The sequence below is a fragment of the Manacus candei genome, unplaced genomic scaffold (assembly GCF_025592945.1).
Source record: "Manacus candei isolate 608988 ecotype Guabito, Panama unplaced genomic scaffold, ASM2559294v1 h1tg000154l, whole genome shotgun sequence".
Classification (NCBI taxonomy): Eukaryota; Metazoa; Chordata; class Aves; order Passeriformes; family Pipridae; genus Manacus; species Manacus candei.
Genome location: NW_026138202.1, coordinates 157,111 through 176,165, shown reverse-complemented (window position 1 = coordinate 176,165; position 19,055 = coordinate 157,111). Strand labels below are relative to the sequence as shown.

Sequence of the window (19,055 nt, the reverse complement as noted above, 5' to 3'; positions counted from 1 at the left end):
ACCTGCAAAGGCAAGAGGGAGAAGCCACTGATCCGGATTTTCTAGGCCTCTGATGCTCACTTCTCCTGTGCAAGCCCATGCCTCTGGCTTAGATGAAATGGCCGCAGGTGGGGACAGCTGCTGGGAGGGAACTTGGCAGTGCCTTGCTACACAGGAGTGCCCCTCTGCACCCTCCTGGCTCCATCCCTCACACCTGCATGGTAACAAAGTTGTGTAGTTGTGGCCTGTTTAGGAATGGCATTCTCCAACTTAGTGTTTCCACTGAAAAAGTCCAGACCATGAACTGGTCACTCACTGCCCCACCCTCCCCCTGAGGTGGGATGGAAAGGAGTGTTGGAGGCACAAAAAGCTAAAGGTCACAGGTTGAGATAAGAACAATTTACTAGAAACAGCAATGAGATAAGAAAACAGTAACAATACCAATACAGAGCTTACAACACAGGCAAACGATTCACACGCAATTGCTCCCCACCCGGAACCCGGGGGGGCCACCCAATTGCACACCCTGGCAAAACCGGGAAAAACCCCACCCCACCCCTGTACCCGCTGTGCATGTGGTGAGGCAGTATCGAATAACCTCGGGGTCCTGCCATTCCCCTCCTGGCTGCTGAAAAATTAAACCTGCCCTGGCTGGAACCAGGGCAACTCGACTCCTGGGTTATGGCACGTTTGGCTGGGGGAGGCTGCAGGGATGCTGCAGAGCTCTGATCCACCTTGCAGTGAGAGAGACAAACAGGAAAAGAGGTCAGAAAAAGAGCAAAATGATTCGGTGATGTCAAACACACAGGCCCGTGTGTAGGCAGGTCCCCATGATGTGCAGCTGCAGGACAGGGAACTAATGACGTGGCAGCACTTCTGCAAACCAGAACCTGTGGGATGGAGAGAATCACGAGCCAGATGTGTCAGCAGCTCAGAGCAGGGTGGCACAAGGCAAACAGTAGCCTGACACAGGCAGGCAGGTGAGTCACCTGTAGGGCACATGGACAGACCTGATGGCATGGACCTGGCAAGCCTGGAGAGGCATCGCACCCTGGACCTGGCATGAGGGTGCAGGCAGGGCAGGTGCCGGCTCAGCGGTGAACCCATAACGATACCCGACCCCTCGAGAACAGCTTTGGGACTGTGAAGTCCCGGGAAGCTGCAAGGGCAGGAGAAGGCAGAGCCCTCGGGCTGCACAGGCAGAAGGCCCGCAGCGGGGGCTGAGGGGGAGCTGGGGCTGGCATGACACCACCCCGGGCCCCGGTGCCCCTGGGGGGGGTTCTGTCCCGGGAGGCTCCGTCCCTGTAGCTCCAGCATCGCCTCCCGAGGGCTCCGCACGGGCCCCGAGGCCGCCCCGCTCCGCCCCGCGCCCCGGCCCCGCCGCGGCCCCACCCGCGGGGCCGCCCCTTGCGCTGCGGCGGCCGCGTCTCCGCGGGGGGGGCGGGCGCTGGAGCCGTCCCTGCTCGAGCCCCTCCGCACACCCTCCATCCCACCCTCCAGCACTTCATCCCTCCGCGCACTTGTCCATCTCTCTGCTCATCCCTCTGTCTCTTCAAGGTTCTCTCCATCCCTTCGCGAGTCCCTCTGTCACCCCGTGCCTTCCTCCATCCCTCCGCTCATCTCTCCACGCATTCCTCCATCCCCCCGCTCATTCGTCCGCGCCCTCCTCCATCCCTTCGAGCATCAATCCATCCCCCCGCGCACCCTGCGCCTGCCTCCGCGCTGGCAGGGCCGCTCCTGCGCGGGGATGGAGGGCCGGCCGCGCTTCCTCTGCGGCGTGGTGGAAGGTAGGTCCCTCAGGGGCCGCGGCTGGGGCCGGGGCCGCCCCGCCCCGCCCGGGCATTGCAGGGGCTGTCCCGGTCCACCCAGAGTGAACTGGGGCCGGGAACGGCCTCCGGGATCCGCGCCTGGGTCCCCGGCTATGTGGGCGGTGGGAGCCGGGCCCCGGCACAGCACCCCATCTCTGCCAGGGAGTCGGGACCAGCACCCCCGTGATGCTCCCAAGGATCCCCAGAGCACCACTGAGCCCCACAGCCACCCCAGCAGAGCCGACTCCCCCAGAGGGGCACGGGGACCTGCTGCTCGGTTTCCAGTTCTCTGCAAGGGGTTCTTATCTGCCCTGGGCTTGGGCAGCTTCCCGGTGTGCCCCCCCGCCCACAGGGCAACAGTGCTGGGGCTGCGCCCAGAAATGGTCTTTCATGGCAGTTCTGTGGGACTCAACCCTGTCCTGCTCCCTGCCAACATCCCCAACTCCTGTTTCTGCCACACAGCAACTCTGGGGCTGGCAAAAGCATCACCCTTTCTCCTGGCAGCACAGTACCCTGCTGAGCCCACTGCCTCACCTGGAAGGAAACAAGCACCATGCAATTAAACACAAAATAAGTAGGAAGTGCAGGGGTGGGGAAGTTGACATGAGTCAGACAAGAATCACTGATATAGGAAAGCTGGCCTGGTAAAGGGGACACGGGAAAGTGACGCTGGTGGCAGAGCCACTCCATGAGGACACTCTTGTTGGGGCGTGTGCAGGACTAAGTGTCAAACTTGACTGACCCCATCAGTTCACAGCAACGTGTGAGTGAGGCAGGTGCCATATAGGGACTCCTGGGACCTGACTGGGAAATAGAAATAGCTAATTATTTATCATGGAAATAACTTTTTTGGGTGAAATGTTTGCTGGGATCCTCAAGTGGCCACAGATTTGGCCCCTGCACAGATGGCTAGTAAAGTGAGTGTCTATTATTTCAAAGTAGATGGAGTAACCATGTAGATGTTTAGCAGGCAGATCATCTGTCTGCAGGGAAGATAAGTGCAGTGAGTCCTATGGTGCAACCCGCCATTGCCCAAGGCTTGTGTTGGGGGCTGCGGGGTGGGCTCCTGCCAAAGGGAGCTGGGCATCAGGGCCCCCTCCCAGGCAGATGAGCTCCGGGGCACTCAGGTACTTTGGGGAAACACAGGTGCTTTTCTGGGTGACGTTGGCCTTATGCCAGATGCTGAGAGCTTGTCCTTTTTCTGAGCCGAAGAGAGTCACTGCGCTCTGTCCTTGTGCACTGCCCAGTTTGGTGAATGCTGTCTGCTCCCATTGGCCTTGGCTGCTGTGAGGTGCAGTGAGTGACTCAGAAGTTGCTCAGGATGCAGAGCCCATCTGAAACCAGGAGGCTGTCTTGATGGCTAATTGCCATCACTGTCCAAGACATAATGGATTTTCCATGAGACTTCACATTGCAGCTGCCAGATCTTGCAGAGACTTGAAGTGACTGAAGATTCTCTTGCTAAATCTCAGGTCTGCGCTGGAACACTTAGAGATTCCCCTTAACCTCTGCTTTGAGAAGCTGTCAAATCTGCTTCTCTCCAAATGCATTGACCTGCCTGTTCTCCTGCTGTCCCCAAGTGAAGGGGCTTGCGTTCCACTGGATGTTCTTTCTCACTGCCTTTGTAGACAACTCTGCACCTCCCAGTGCAGAGTAGTCCCATCAGGGGAATGGGTGCTGCATGTCTGTCAGTGTCCTCCTCATACCCAGTCACAGGCTGGTTCCTGCCCTCCAGGCTACAGAACACTGTCAGCTGCTGTGCTGCTGCAGCCTCAAGCTTGTGTCAGACACTGGTGCCCAACAACCACCCAAAGTCTGCAAGCAGCAGAAGGGGAAATGTTGAGAAACACTTTTGCTGACTCCAGGTCTGTATTTCCTGCATTCAGTTTTGTTCCTGTGAGCCTTCCAGAAGGGCAGTGTCCTTGAGGCCAGCCTTGGTGCTCACTGATGGGTGTCTTTGCTAGCAGAGAGCTGGGAAGGTTGTTCCCTGCTATGCTTTCCCTCTCTGGATTTTCCCTTTGCAAGCCTTGGGGGCTGTGTTTTCCAGTGGGGGACAGACTAGGTGTCTGTGAAGCGTTCTGTGGAGTCACAGCCCCAGCACTGTGGGCATTCCCATGAGTGGTTGTGTGTTCCTGGTCTGAACAGCCTGCCAGGGGACAGGGGTGCTTCCTCACAGTCCTGCCCTGCTCGATGCAGGGATGTGTTTGCAGGGTAAGGGAGAGCTGCGTCAGTGCAATTTTTGTGCAGTTTGAGTTGTGCAGCAATTAGATACACAAAAACCAGCTTTTATAGTCCATATGGGAGTGGTGATGCTCCACCTGACACTATACACAGAGAGATGCAGAGACACAGACCTGGTCTCTGTAAAGAAGACAATTCCCAGGCAGAAAACTATAGGACGGATGCTCGCTGGCTCTGTGCTTCAGTGCACCCCAAAATCATTCTAAAGGGCCTTATAACGTGGCTAGTTCCCAATGCCTCCTTTAGGCTTGGCTTTTACTGTGCACATTTCCCCTCCCAGGTTAAGCCCTACCTTGTGAAATTCTTCCCAGCTGCTCCTTTCTGGGAAGGATGGAAGCTCAGGCATTAATCCACTTGCTCCAATACCAGTGCCCAGCAAGGTAATAGGAGAATAGCAGATATTTGAATTACCCAGAAGTGAACAACTGGCAGATCTTTGACTTCAAGAGCCACTCAGAGATAGGACAGAGAGAGACTGTTTTAAGGCACTTACCAACAACTGCATTTTGCCTTTTTCCCCCACCTTTTACAGGTTTCTATGGGAGACCGTGGTCTATGGAACAGAGGAAACTTCTCTTTCAATGGCAAGTACCCTGAATTTTCTTTTCTGCAGGGAGCCCGTGGCAGAGTGCCGAGATGGAGGCAGGAGTGGTGAGGGTGGATGGAGAGACGTGGGGCTGCCTTGTGCCAGCAGATGGTGCTGGGACTCCACACAGCCCAGTGCAGCCTGGTGTGCCCCGGTGGCTGCACTGGACGTGGGACAATGCACCACTGCCACCCTCCCTGCAGCCAGCCTGCCCTGCCCAGGGCCATTGTCCCCGCCACCCTGTGCTATATCCTTAGGTTGCCATCCCTGCCTGGTGTGGGTGGCCTTTCTGTGTCCCTGTGAGTCCCCATGCATATCTGTGTGTCACCCTGTGTCCCTGTGATGGAAGGACATGGGCAGGATCTGTCACTGGCTGAGAATCGCCTCGGGATGGAGTTGATTTGTCCAGCTCCTCTCTGAGCAGCTGGTGCCAATGCACAGACCATCAGTGGAATGAGCACAAATCGGAGGGCTCAGCACTGGGAGTGCTGGATGAGATTTATGTCTCCATGTGGCTGTGGCAGGGCTCCCTGTGCCAGGGCAGAGCTGCGGCTCCACAGGCTGCAGGGCCAGTGAGAGCAGACCCTGGCAGATCTGGCAGCTTTGGGACACGGTGCAGCCCTGGGAAGGAGTGGGTGCTGCGTGCCGAGCAGCTCATGGTGCCGTGGCTGGCACCTGCCCAGGTGCAAAGAGCCCACGTGGAGCCTGGGTGACCCCTTGTTCTTGCTGTGCAGGCTGAAACGCCGGGGGCTGAACTGCTACATGTACGCGCCCAAGGATGAGCTGAAGCACCGGCTGCTCTGGCGAGAGCCCTACACGGAGCATGAGGCAGGTAGCAGCTCTGCTGGGCCCCACGGGGGGGCTGCAGGCATCCCGGGACCCTGAGGGTGAACCACGGGCTGTGTCCCAGCCAGGACCAGCCTGGCTGCCACTGTCACCCTGCCACAACCCTGCCCATTGCAGGGAGGCCCCTGGGCCTTAACTGGTGCAAGGAGACCTCTAGACTGCCTGTCATGTGGAATTGCCTAGGAGCCTCCCTAGCATGGGGAGCTCCCCATGTGGGTCTCTGGAAATATGCTTGAATACACCGAGGCCTGTAACCCTTGTTGAAAGTCCTCTGTTCCCCAAGGAACTGGAAATGGTCTCCCCTGAGCCTCTCCCCTGCCTTCCTTTCAGACTGCTGCTGTTCCCTCTCCCTCCATTCATTGTTCCACTCCATCCCATGGTCCCCTCCCTCCTTTGCCTCCCAGCACTCACAGACTCCCTCTGCTCTGTCCCCAGTCTGCATGCGGTCTCTCATCGAAGCTGCCCAAAAGCAGGGTGTGGAGTTTGTTTTTGCCATTTCTGCTGGCCAGGACATGGTGTTTTCCAGTGCCGGGGATCGGCTCCTGCTGCAGCAAAAACTCAGGCAGGTACCGTGGGCCATTCCTTCCTCCTACTGCTCCCAGGCGAGGGGTGCGCGTGCTTATATGGGCCCTGTCCCCACCCCAAGGGCTGCTCTGGGGCTGTAAACCTCTCCTGTGGGTCTTGTGCCCACCCCAGGGGGTGGTGTGGAGCTGTAAACCACTCCTGCTGCTGCGCATCAGGGAGCAGCTCTGTGGGGTGCCCAATGGCCTATGTGCTGTCCCTGTCATGGTGACAGAGAGCTGAGGGTTCCATGGATGTCTGACTGGGGGCAGGATAGGGACCAGCCAAGCCCCAGCACTTGCTAGGCAGCACTGGGGTTGGTGCAGGTTGGAGCCCCAGGTCCTCAAGGAGGGTAAAGAGCTGCTGGCGTGGTGGGTTTGCTCCGTGGGCAACTGCTTCTCCCATGGCACAGCCCAGCAACTGCCCTGCACTGTGCCATGCCTGTCTGCCTCTCCCTGGCTCCTCTGGGCTCGCCGCCTCCTCTCTCCCAGGGATCCCAGCAGCCCATGTCTGTGCCCACAGGTGGCTGCCATGGGGTGCTGCTCCTTCGCACTGCTCTTCGATGACATCGACCCCTGCATGTGCCAGGCTGACAGAGACGTCTTCCCCTCCCTGGCACAGGCTCATGCCTCTGTGGCCAACGAGGTGTACCAGGAGCTGGGCCAACCCCCTGTCTTCCTCTTCTGCCCCACAGGTACTGCCTGCAGCCCTGTGGCCCCAGCGTCCTACCCCAGGGAGCTCCCTCAGACTGGGGAGCCCTTGGGCTGGCTGCAACCAGTCCATGTCTCTGCTGAGAGCTGAGTGCTCTGGCAGCCCACACAGCTCTCCCTGGCCTCCTCATTCTCTCAGGAGCGCTCTGGTGATGTCGGGACTAGGACAGGACCAGGCTGCAGAGGGCCTGCAGCCATGCTTGCTGTGTTCCCTGCACCCTACTCCTCAGCCTCTGTCCATGATCCTGGCAGCCTCTCCTCTCCTGGTCCCCCGGCCCTCAGGGGATGCCCTGTGCTCTCTCCCCAGAATACTGCAGCTCGCTCTGCTCTCCCAGCCCCAGCCAGTCCTGCTACCTGCAGACCATCGGCCAGGAGCTGCTCCCTGGGATCAGTGTCATCTGGACAGGTGAGCACCGGGACCAGCTCTGTGGGCATGTGGCCCCCGGGCAGTGTCTGCACACCCCATGGCCACGGGCTCTGTCCTGGGAGAGCTGCCAGCAAGCAGCCCCACTGTGCTGCCTCAGATCGGGGTGTGCAGCCCCAGCCAGGCAGAAGGTCAGGACGGGGGTCTCCTGTCCTGGCTTGGGAGTGTAGGTGGGGTGACTCGACCATCACATCTGTGCTTGGCACCCAGATGTGTCTGTGTCCCCGCTGTGTGTCTGGGATGGACCACAGTGCCTGTGTGCTCCATGTGTGTCCATGCCCTGATGCTCCAGGCCCAAAGGTGGTATCACAGGAGCTCTCAGCTGCTCTGCTGGAGGAGGTGGAGGGTGTCCTACGGCGCCGCCCCGTCATCTGGGACAACCTCTACGCCAATGACTATGACTGCAGACGTGTCTTCCTGGGCCCCTACATGGGACGTGCTCCTGGTCTCATGCGCAGGCTCCAGGGACTGCTTCTCAACCCTAACTGTGAGCTCCAGGCCAACTTCATCCCCATACACACGCTGGGCACCTGGTTTCAGAGCGAGCTGGGAATTTATGCCAACCCTGATTGTGCAGGTATGTGGCCCCAGTGCCCCGGCAGTTCTGTGCCTGCCAATTGCTGCTGGTTTTTGCCAGGCCCTTTCCTGCATGGCAGCCTGGGTGAGGTGTCTCACCTGGCTGGGCATTGCCTGATGACCCTGGGCATGGGGTTCATCCTGGGGGCCCACAGCGTGGCTTGGGGTAGCTCCATCAAACAAGGAGTGGGGCTGCCCAGGCTGATCAGCTGCGGTTCCCTAGGAATGGAGATGGTGGCAGCTCTGGGGGACAGCCGAGGCCCACGGGAGGGGAGCTACAGCCCGCAGGAAGCCTTGGAGCTGGCGCTGCGTGACTGGGTTGCTGAGATAAACCAGCAGGCCTTGGAGCCAGGTAGATGATGGCCTCGCACTCCCTCACACCCCTGGAGTGCTGGGCTGGCTCTGCCAGGAACTCAGCGGGTGGGGATGAGGGAACCCTGTCCATTTGGGTGGGTCTCTCAGGCTGGTGTGGCAGCAGGGCCTGTGCATGCTGTGGTAGGCAGGAGTGGGTGTCCATCCCACTGTGCTGCCCTGTGGGAGCTCCTGCCCTGGCCACATCCCGCAGGGGGTGTCCTTGGCTGGCAGCGTGGGAGCCTGGGCCAGGACACAGCTCTGAAAGAGGGGGTTCAGCCAGGAGCACGTTTGGTGTTCTGCAGTGTTTGCCTGTGCAATGCCTGAGCCTCACCAGCCCCAGAGGCCTAAACTCGAGCCCAGGGCCTGGCAACATCCTGGTCCCTGCCAGCTCAGGGATGGAGCTCCCCAGCACAGCCATCCCCAGGTTGTTTTGCCCCATGGGCAGCAGCTTCCATGCAGGTGCCAGAGGGGCTTCCCCCTTGCTCCTTTCTGCCAGGAGGATGGACCCCAGGACACCCCAGTGTCGACCTCAAGGGAAGATCAAGGCTGCAGTCTGGCACAGCAGGAGGACAGGAGGTTGTGCCCGACCCCGAGCAGCACGACTCCGTTCCCAGTGGGGTAGACCAGCACGGCCCTGAGCCCTGTGGTGTGGCACCAGGGGAGGGATGCAGGAAGGTGACCTCGGAGCCTGAGAAGGGCAGTGGAAGCAGGACACCCAATGGCAGTCAGCAGAGCCCCACAGGGGATGGGGACCAGCTTGCCACGGGGAGCAAGGAATGCTGTGAGCCCTCCTCTTCTTTGCCCAGTGTGGCTGAGAGTGCCCAGTCTGCAGGAATCCCAATGGCTACCAAGACCCTTCTCAACCCAGGCCACACCATGAGTTCCAGCAGTGAGGCCAACACCAATCAGAACCTTCCTTTGCCCACCAGTGATGCCAGGACAGGGAGTGGCAGCCCCGCCCAGTCCCCCAGCAGCACCCAGCCTGAGGCCATCAGGGCTGACATGCTCCAGACACCCTCAGGGACTGGGGCTGGCGCCAGCCCTGGCCCCCCAGCCCTGCTGACTGAAGGGACTGGCGCCAGCCCTGGCACTCCAGCCCTGCTGACTGATGAGATCACTGCTAGCTCTGGCCCCTTGGCACCAGTGACACCAGAGGAGGTTACATCCAGCCCCACAGCAGCAGTAACCCCAGAGACTGGGTCTGGCCCCATGGTACCACTGACCCCCAAGGAGGCCAGGACCAGCCCCACATCACAGATGACCTCAGAGGAGGCCAGGACCAGCCCCATGGCACTGGTGACCCCAGAGGAGGCTGGGTCTGTCCCTACGACACTGATGATCCCAGAGGAGGCCGGGTCCAGCCCTACAGCACCGCTGAGTCTGGAGGAGGTGCGGATGCTGGTGGAGCTCTTCTACCTGCCCTACCATCATGGGGCACTGGCACAGGAGCTCCTGGAGCACTTTCGGTGGCTCCGGGCAAACAGCCTCAGCGTGGGGGTCCCGGCCACGGCGCCTGATGCCTGCGGGGTAAGGCTGGTCCGGGCGGAGCTGCAGGAAGGTGCCTGTCCCAGCTGGCTGACGCCCGGTCCGTCCCCAGGGCGCGCGGTGGCGGGGCCGAGCCCAGTCCTTCCAGCTGCTCTGCGCGGAGACGTGTCGCCTGCACAGCCGCTTCGCCAGCGCCGCCAGCCGGGCGCTGCTCTACGACCTCCACCCCTACCTCTGGGACATCCGCAACATGCTGCTGGCCGCCAGTGCCTTTGTCCTCTGGCTGGGTACGTGGCTGCCAGCCCCTGCCAGCCCCCATCCCGTGTATCTGCACCCTGGCCGAACGCAGCCGCGTTGGAGTGCAGGGGCTCTGGGGCACACCCTGGGCACCTGAAGCTTGTTCTCTGGTGATCCACTATTCCCCTGCTAAGGAGGTGAAGGTGTCTAGGACCACCCCAGAGTCTGGGGTCCCTCTATTCAGCTGGGGGTGCCAGGGTCTCTCCCCTTGAACCTTCTCCACCGCTGCCCCTTGTTCTGTGCTCACCATCTCTCCTCCTTTGCAGATGGTCACCTCCTCTGCGACCCTGGCCCCAAGGGCACCTGGGGAAACTGCTTTGGCTGTAAGTAGGGGTTCTACCCTGAGTCATCCACGTGGATGGGGGGCCTGGCTGCTGCCCTCCATCACCTCCAGCCCCACAGCACTCACCATCAGCCTCCCCTTCCCCACGCTCTGTGTGCCAGGTGGAGCAGGGATGGCCATGGGAAGGCTTGGCACCCCTGCATGCCCTGACACACTGGGGCAGGATGAGGCACTGCTGCTGGGGACAGGGCAGTCACTGGAGCAGCTCTTCACCATCTCTCACAGCCTAGAAGGAATGCCCATTTCTAGGATATGGTTCCTCAGTCTTTTTAACCCAGGGATCCCTTAGCCTGTCTGGGAAAAGGGACCTATGGGCCACTGGGAGTAGTAATGCCCTGTGTGAGAGAGGTGAGGCTGTTTTTTGAATGCCTGTACATCACTTTGGAAGCCCATGTTCCCCTGGTTTAGGGTTCCTTAGTTGGTCTGTGGGCCTTGTGACTTCTTATGAACCAAGAGCTGTTACTGGGTGATAACCTGAGCAGGCCTCCAAGTTCAGTGTCAGAGGGGGCCTTGTTGCCTTGAGCCCTTTCCATGGGGAAGCAGCTGTGCAGGGCATGTTCCCACCATCCCTGTGGATCTGGCTGGGTAGGAGCACAGCACTCTGTGCTAGGCTGCAGCTTCCCGGCTGAACCAGGAGTTGTGTCCTTACCTTACATTTTTGTGGAGGTGAGACCAGTCCTTTTCCATCCCCCCAGTTCAAGCCCTGCTATGGAGGGTGTGTGGCTACCCCAAGAAATGGAGGGGGCTGCCTGAGCCCATCTGAAGTCCCTGCCTGGGCATGGCTGCACAGCTGGAGAGCAGGTCCTTGGAGCTGTGACTGTGGGGATCATGGTGCTGCTGTGTGACAGAGGCTGATCTCCCCCTGCCTAGCAGGTTTTTGTTCACCTCACTTGTGTCTGTGTCCTGCTGTTCCCAGGGTGCCAGAGTATCACTGCCCCGATCTTGTTGGGGAGGGATGCCGAGCCTTGGGCACGTCGTGGGGGCCTCTTTGGAGAGCTGCAGGTGAGAGTGTGCCTCTCTCTGGGGGGCTGAAGGAGCCACTGGGAAGCCAGTATCCCAACCCTGCTTTGGGTTGCTGCAAGCTTGGGAAGGCAAGAGCTACCTTGGGCATCTGTGGTTCCTGGGGTTTAGGGAGCCACAGAGAGACCTTGGAGCCAGGAAAACCTGATAGACTGTGTATTTTCCAGGCACTGCTGCCTGTGGGGAACAGCTGTGACCTCTTCTACCACCCACCACCTCTCTTCCCATCCAGCCAGACGTACCTCCTGCGCCCGCTGCTGCCCTTGGACAAGGTGGGAGCCATGGCCTGCAGGGGTGTCCTGCCAGAGCTCACCTCTGCATGGCCTGTGCTGCATGTGTGCTGATGAGCTACAGGCTTGTCTCTGCTGACCCTCAGTGCAGGGTGGCACAGGTGGGGAGGGACCTCGGGTCCAGCTCTGTTCAGAGCCAGCTGGCTTGTGGCAGCCCCCTGGGGCCATGATCTGCAGTGTGTCAGACCCTGGGCTGGAGAAGAGGAGCTGTGGCCTTGGCAAAGCTGCCTCCCTGTGACAAGGGCCTAGGCAGAGCAGGAAAAGGAGCCCTGCCTACCAGTGAGCAGCAGGCACAGCCACAGTTTAACCAGCACTAGGTCAGGGTTGCCAGGTTGTGGGTGATCTCCAGAGCAGCCCCAGTGCCCATCTCCAGCAGTGACTGTGAGCAGATGCCAGGAAATACCCAGAACAGGTCAAGTCTGGATGGTGACCTCCTGGAGCCTTCACTGGTCTGCAGCTCTGGGCACTGCCTGAGCCTGTTGGGGTTCATCTCCAAATGAGTCCCTTCTTCAAATAGTCATCCAGTTTATGGGCTGATTCCCTGATGGAGAGCAGCAGCCACTGTCAGCCACAACCTTCTTGCTGCCAACCCCCTGCTCTGACATCCCGATAGCTCGATGGGATGGGGAGGGAAAGGGAGATTCTGGTTGTGGGGGGACACACAAGTTAAAGTGTCACCAAATTCAGCAGAGCTCTGGGTTCCCCATGTACCACAGCCTGCAGCGAGCACCCCACCCTCACTCTGCTCCTCTCCCAGCCCAAGGAAAGGCTAATGCCTCAAATCCAGCCAGCAGGAACACGAGTGCAGCTCCCTGCTAAACACGGCACCCGGCCATGTGCTGCTGTGGGTAGCAGAGGAGGAGCTGCAAGCACAGGAGAGCAGATTGTAACCCCAGACTGTTCTGCCAGCAGTTCTCATCATGGGGACTTGTTTACAGTTGCCTGTTGTCAGGTTTCATCTGCTCAGGCTGAACCTTAACAACACGAATGTTTGTGTCCAGTGAAACTCTGAGAGGGAAATCCAGCTGAGCACTTCTGGGAATGGGGCTCAACAGGGCACGGTCCTGCCCCAGTCGTTGTGTGATCAGGGCAGCCTCCCTCTCAGGATAAAGGCTTTTATCTGAATGTCCTTTTCACCGGGAGCAGCAGCAAACTCAACCATGACCAAGATAGGACATTTGGGCATGTCCTGCTGTGCACAGGCTCTTGGGAGACTTGAGTTCCAGTGTTGTTTTTGGGGCCATTCTGAGTGTGCTCTGGCCTGGGGCCATCCCTGCAGTGGGTGCTCTCTGAACGCCTGACCAGAATGGCAGTCTCTGGTTTGAAGGGTGGCTGTGCTGTGGCCCTGAGCCCAAGGCTAGCAGACAGCAGTGCTCTTGGGTGGCTCAAGCAGTACCCTGCCCTGTATCCCCTACCCTCGCCCGGAGGCCACAGCCCTGGTCATGGTCCCTCTCTGCAGCCCCTTTGGCAGCTGCTGGTGTGCCACGCTCTGGCCAGGCCTGTGTTGGGAGCAGCTGGCAGTGCAGCAGGGCTGGCACAGCCAGGACTGAGGTGGGTCTCGGTCTTCCAGGGAGAGCTTTACCGTATGTGCCGGGAGAGTTTGGACTGTGATCCCAAAGTGGCAGAGATCCTCATGGCCCACCCAGATCTCCTCGGTGACAGGTGAGATGTGGCCCCTCTGGGGCTCCCTCTGGCCAGGCTGTGCTGAGCCTGGCCACGTGCTGAGGGATGCAGGGCCAGGGGATGAGGCGATGGCCTCTCCTGGCATCCCTGCGGGGACCAGCTCTGCCCCGGGCTGTCAGTGGCCTCACCCTGTGGGAGGGACAGGGAGGGACATCTCCATGCTGATGTTCAGCAGGGTCATGGCAGCCACAGTGGGGGCAGACCCATTGTCCAGCCTGGATGCAGGAGACTGTAGCAGATCCCCTTGGCTGAGGGCTTCTGCTGGGGATCTCAAAGGGGTTGTCAGTGGGCACTGGGTGCTGTCCTGATGGGGCAGGAAGGAGGAGGCTGCTCTGAGGTTGCTGTGGGGCAGTCTGGGCTCCAGGCACAGCTCAGCTGTGCTCCTGCTCTGGCTGCCAGGCTGCTGGGCCCCTTCCTCAGCCTGAGCCCCGAGTACACCTTTGTGCTGGAGGACGAGGGTGGTCCGTGTGGCTACGCAGCTGGAGCACTCCATGCTGAAGGCTTCCTGCAGCAGCAAGACAGCAGCTGGCTGCCAGCCATACGGCACAAGTACCCCCCAGACCTGGGCACGGGTGGCCCAGCTCTGGGACAGGTGAGGGGACACCTGGCGCAGAGGGGAGTGGGGATGGGGGCGGTGGAGGGGGTTCTCTCACTTGTGCTTGTCTCCCACAGGATGCCTTGGAGGAAGCAGTGCTCTTCTTCCATGCAGAGCCACGGGCTGTGCCCCTGCCTGTGCTGCGGCGCTTCCCCTCCCTTGTGCAGCTGGGCACGGCCCCCCGTGTGCTGGACGTGGGGGCCAGCCGCAGCCTGGCCCTCTGCCTGCTGAGTGCACTCAGGGCCAACGGTGAGCGGGACCTCCCCGTGCTGGGGGGACTGGGACCCCCTTGTTCCAGCACAACCCCTTCCCAACTGCTCCCTTGCCCACCACAGGGTTAGGAGCTGGCCCCACCTGCACTCCACCTCTCTCAGCACAGGGCTCCCCATCTCCACTCTGGTGCAGTCTGGCCCCAGCTCCCAGGCACCATCCCCTCCCCTTGCACTGGGGGACATGTGGATCTGTGTCTCAGGGCATCACAGGGGCAGCCAGTGCCAAAGAGGCAGTGGAAAGGCCAACCTCCTTGTGGAGGGGGTCCCAGAGCTGAGGGCCCAGTGCCCTGACCTCTCACCTCCCTTGCAGGGTCGCGAGGAGTGTTTTGCCAGGTCCGTGATGCTGATCGGCAGCAGCTGAGCTTCTACAGCAAGCTGGGCTTCGTCGCCCTGCCGGTGGCCTGGGGCAGCTCTCCCGGCACTCAGCTCCTGGGACGTCTCCTCTGATGGGGGCAAGGGGAGACAGTGCCCCGGGACAGGCTGATCCCCCAGGACAGGCTGACCCCCTGTCCCACACAGCATTGGCCTGAGGGAGCGGGAGCAGAGGGGCACCGTGAGCAGGTCAGGTACATGAGAGAAGAGACACGGTGTGGGGGCAAGCAGGATGCCACTGGGATGTGTGCAGGGCTGCGAGGGTCCTTCAGTAGCAGAGAGCTATTTCTGCCATCTCAGGAGATTTGAGCACCAGGGCCCCTCTGTGCCACCCTGACTGTTCCTGCCTGCTGGGCATCCTCCGCCTTTGCTGGGGAGCCAGGCTGTCTGCAGCCCCCAGGCCTGTTGGAGCCCATGGGCAGTGTTTGGGGTGGTGGTCCTGGAGCACAGCATGGTGCCTTAGTACTACAGGAGTGTCCCTGTCACATAGGCTGGGCTGCCTGGCTCTCTCCATCCCCTGGGTGACCCAAGGATGGGCAACTGATGCTGGGGCTGGCTCTTGGCCCCGAGGACCTGCTTGTCTGTATGGACCAACCTGGTGTGGGACACAGTGAGGCAGCCTCCATCTTTGTGCCTGGAGGCTGAGAGGATTGCTGTTCTTGGCAATAAAGTGTTTGCTGGGCTCCCACCATGGCTTGCCTCGGGGGAAAATGTTGGGGTGCCAGCAGATCCTTTTCACATCCTCATGCCCTCTCTCCACCTTACACTGGCCGTTGTTACAGTCGGTCCTCAAACAAAGCAGCTCCCCATAGAACTGCAGCCCCAACCGGGCACCAGCTCCACTCCCCGGGAAGGAGCTCCAGCCGCTGGCATTGTGCACTTGCAGCCCCAGCCCTTTCCTGTGGGATGGGATGCCTTGGCCTGGGCCTCTCCTGTGGGTCTGGGGGGCCGCAGCCCGCCCCAGACAGGCAGGATGGCCAAGGGGGAGCATCTGCCCAGCCATCCCACTGCAGCCTCTGGAAAAGGGCTGCCAGGGGCACACCATTGCTGGAGGTTTCTTTCCCTTGCCCTCCAGAGCCGGGTGACCCTGCCCCGGGGTGAGGAGGGGGCTGGGGTTGCCAAGAGCCCGGGGGGGGACGCGGCTGGCAGCCCCCTCGCATCCCCCGAGCGGCCGGTCAGCCCCCGAGGCTCCGTCCCTGGAGCGGAGCCCAGCCGGGGCGGGGGCCGCGGTCGGACCGGCCCCATCCCGGGGCAGCGGATCGGGGGCGCGGGCCCCGTCCTGGCCGTACCGGCCGGGGGGCCGGGGCCGCTCGGCGCGGGCCGGGGCGGCGCGGGCGGCCCCGGACACGGGCACGGCGCGGGGCGGGCCGGGGCGGAGCAGGGCGGCAGGGACCGAAATTGCTCGGGGAGGCACGGTTCGGCAGCGGTACGGCTCTGCTCGGCACGGTACGGCTCGGTTCAGCACGGCTCAACACGGCTTGGCTCGGCGCGGCTCCGTTCGGCACGGCACGGCTCGGTACGGCTCGGCTCGGCGGGGCTCGGTTCGGCTCGGTACGGCTCGGCCCGGGCCGCCGGCACTCGGCCGGACGCTGTCGCTCGGCGCTGCCGCGCATCCCGCAGGGACCAGGGGTCCCGCCCGGCGCCGGCGGGGAGCGGGACTGCCCCGGGAGCGGGACTGCCCCGGGAGCGGCGGGGGCTGCCCCGGGAGCGGGACTGCCCCGGGAGCGGCGGGGGCTGCGCCGCGCGGGGCCCGGGCGCCTCGGGGGTGTCCCGGGGGGGCCGGTCTCACCGCTCCACAGCCCCGGTGGTCAGAGCGTGTCCGTGCCGTCCTCGTGGGCGCTGCGTGTGCCGCGGTGCGGGGCCGTGCCGTGGGCCGTGCCCGTGCCCCGTGGGCAGAGTGACTGGGTGCGGGCAGCGCGTGTGTCCTGCGGTAAGGGCCGCCCGGCAGATCCGCAGGTTTGTGCGTGCCGCCTCGGGGCTGTACCACACCCCAACTGTGCTGTATGTGGGCTGCGGGAGGCTCGTGGGCCGAGCTGCCGGTTACAAGGGTCGGTGGAGATTCGGGAGTTCCATGAAGACCGAACTTGCTGTAGCTGTTGGAAGAGAGGATGGATGGATGGAGGGATGTGAGGCAGGAGGGCTGGCGCGGCTGGAGAGGTGATTTTCTCTTTGCTGCTGGCCTTGTGTCTTCTCAGCTGCTCTCAAAGGAGCCCGCGGCTGAGCCAACCCCCTGCCTCCAGCAGCTCCAGGCAAGCTGGCTCCCTGCTTCGGGGTGCCTGGGACCCCGGACCCGCCACCCACACCACAGTCCTCAGACTCGTTGCCACCCCCTCAGTCTGTCGGGGCTGTCCAGACTTTGTGGCTGACGACTGATGTCTGCAAATTCCTCTGGGATCTTTCCTTCCTGTCTGTAGCTGGACCCTCCCAGGGCTGCCCGTCTGGAGCCCGGGGAAGCTCAGATCAGAGTGGGCAGAGCTGAGGGCCGTGCCATGTCCTGGGGAGGCTGGGTGGGGGTAGGAGCTGCAAGGAGCTGCTGTGACCTGCCCTGGCTTACAGGGTTACAGTAGGATACTGGGACATCAGGTAGCCCAAAGGGGCTGGACCTGGAGTTGACAAGGGAAGGGAAGTGCAGCCCCAGCCCCACACAGTGCTCTGCCCTTGCTGACACCCCGAGAGCCAGAGTGTCCTTTCCTCAGCAGGGTCCCTGTCCCTTCCTGGGATGGGGGCACACAGTGGGTGGTGGGGCAGAAACCCTGCTTTCGGGGCAGCGAGGGGCAGTGAGCTCCCAGCCAACAGGAGGTGATGCCAAGCCTGCCAGGGTGGCCAGGTTTCTGTGGTGACCCTGGGCTGCTCCCCAGTGCTTCTGAGACCAGTTTGTTTGTGGCATCCTGGTCCCCTCCAGACTTTGGCAGTGCTGACCCTGGAGCTTCGATCCATGAGGGCCCTGCAGGCAGGGAACCAGCAGGTCCCCTCCTGAGCAGGGTGGGAGTGTTGAGTCTCCCCTGCTTCATGCATCCCAGGACTGCTGGGAAGCAGGAAGAGCGAAGCAGGCTCATCCAGGCAGCCGGATTGCGAAAGGCCCAGCTCTGGTCTGTGCGTGCCGGGGCCTTGGGGACAAGGGGAGGGATGGAGCGCTGAAGCCATGGGACTCACCAGACCTTCTCCTGCCCTGAGTGCTGGGGACGTGACCTCATGCTCTGAGGGATGTCCTGGCATGGGCCTCAACAGAGTGTGACTCTATCACCCCTTAACGTTCCCAAGGAAGGATAAACAGAGCAAGCTTCCTCTCCCTTGTGTTGGCGGGTTTCCCAGGTCCTCGGTCACTTGTGCTGCTCCTCTCTGAGTCCTCCCAGTTGTCAGTGCTTGGGATGTTCCATGTCGCCGTGCATGCGTCCAAGGCTGCTGCTGAGTGAGCACATTCCTGTCGGGCCACGATGGCCTGGCCTTCCCCTACTGCTGTGGCTTGGGATGTCATCCCCGTGCCGGCAGGGATGCCCGGTGCTGATCAAATATGCGGACTCGCCTGGGGACCTGCTTCACCAGGAGCTGCCCCTTCCCAAGATCCGTTCACTGGGGTTTTGCTGGGGCAGACTAATGTCCCTCTGCATGCCTGGTGAGTGCCAAATGACAAACCTGATTTGAACAGTCCTTGGGAACTTGCAGCCCCCCCTGGGCCCTGGGCACCCCCGCTTGGCACCGCTCACCCTGCCAGCCCCTGTGCAGGACACCTGGGGGAGCACAGTGATGGTGGGGGCAGTGCCTGGCCATAAGGGCTGCAGGCCCTATCAGGGTGACTCTGTCTGGGGGGGCGTGGAAACCACTGTCACTCACCGGGTCAGGCAGAGCCAGTAGGTTGGCATGGGAGCAGGTAGAGCAGTGCTGTGGCTCCTGCTGCCATGTGGGGCTGCCCTCTGCCCCGAAGGGTCCACGCGCCCGTGCCAGCCTCAGCAGCTGAGGGCTGAGGCTGGGGGATGAGAGGAACCTCAGGGTTTTGGCTCTGCAGGGCTCTTGGACACCCCACTACTAGTGCCAGCTGTGCCCTGGGCTGGGATGTGACTCGAGCCCTGTGCACACCCAGCTGGGACATTCCTGAGGTTTCCTGGGCAGTGGCAAGGACCTGGGCTGCTTCCAGGCTCCCACGCCCTGTGCTCACTCCAGCCAGCCCATCCTCCCGAGCCCTTTCCCCTTGCAGTGGAGTGCTGCTGTGCATCTCTGCCTGGGGCAGCATGTTGAGCATGGCACAGCACAAGCCCTGGTCCAAGAAGAGACTGTCCCTGGCTGGAGTGGGCAGCTGGCAGCAGGATGGTCGGGGTGCTGGGGTGGGCTCCCCATCCAGAGCAGCTTGCAGGACCGGAGCAAAGCCTGCCAGCGGAGCAAGCAGCCGGGCAGTGTCACACAGCTGGAGAGGAGCAAACGCACAGCTTATGCCTCTGAAAATGGAAAAAGTGATGTGGACAAAGAGAGCCCTGTTAGCCTGGGACACAGACATGGAGCATGTTCAGAGAGGGAGGTGGTACAGAAACAGGGAAGAAGCTGTGCTGTGCTGCAGGGAGCTCACCCTGTCAGCCCAGCAGCTGTCCTGGGCCGGGCACGGGAAGGGCTTTGGCCTGCAC

The 19,055-nt window shown here is 61.6% G+C and overlaps 1 protein-coding gene across 2 annotated transcripts; it reads left to right on the top strand.

Annotated features, from left to right (window-relative positions):
• The first annotated feature begins 1,295 nt into the window (after positions 1–1,295).
• LOC127463335 (protein O-GlcNAcase-like) lies at positions 1,296–15,201 on the top strand. Of its 2 annotated transcripts, none has more exons than XM_051772642.1 (17): positions 1,296–1,766; positions 4,561–4,612; positions 5,349–5,446; positions 5,896–6,026; positions 6,544–6,715; positions 7,039–7,137; positions 7,448–7,732; positions 7,955–8,083; positions 8,585–9,612; positions 9,683–9,857; positions 10,134–10,190; positions 11,127–11,212; positions 11,398–11,502; positions 13,091–13,182; positions 13,603–13,795; positions 13,876–14,047; positions 14,381–15,201. In XM_051772642.1, the coding sequence occupies exons 1-17, from the start codon at positions 1,727–1,729 to the stop codon at positions 14,515–14,517; spliced, it is 3,051 nt and encodes a 1,016-aa protein (XP_051628602.1). In that variant the 5' UTR covers positions 1,296–1,726; the 3' UTR covers positions 14,518–15,201. The 2 variants fall into 2 exon arrangements, with proteins under 2 accessions (XP_051628602.1, XP_051628601.1); XM_051772641.1 differs by having other exon boundaries at positions 8,582–9,612.
• The last annotated feature ends 3,854 nt before the right edge of the window (positions 15,202–19,055 follow it).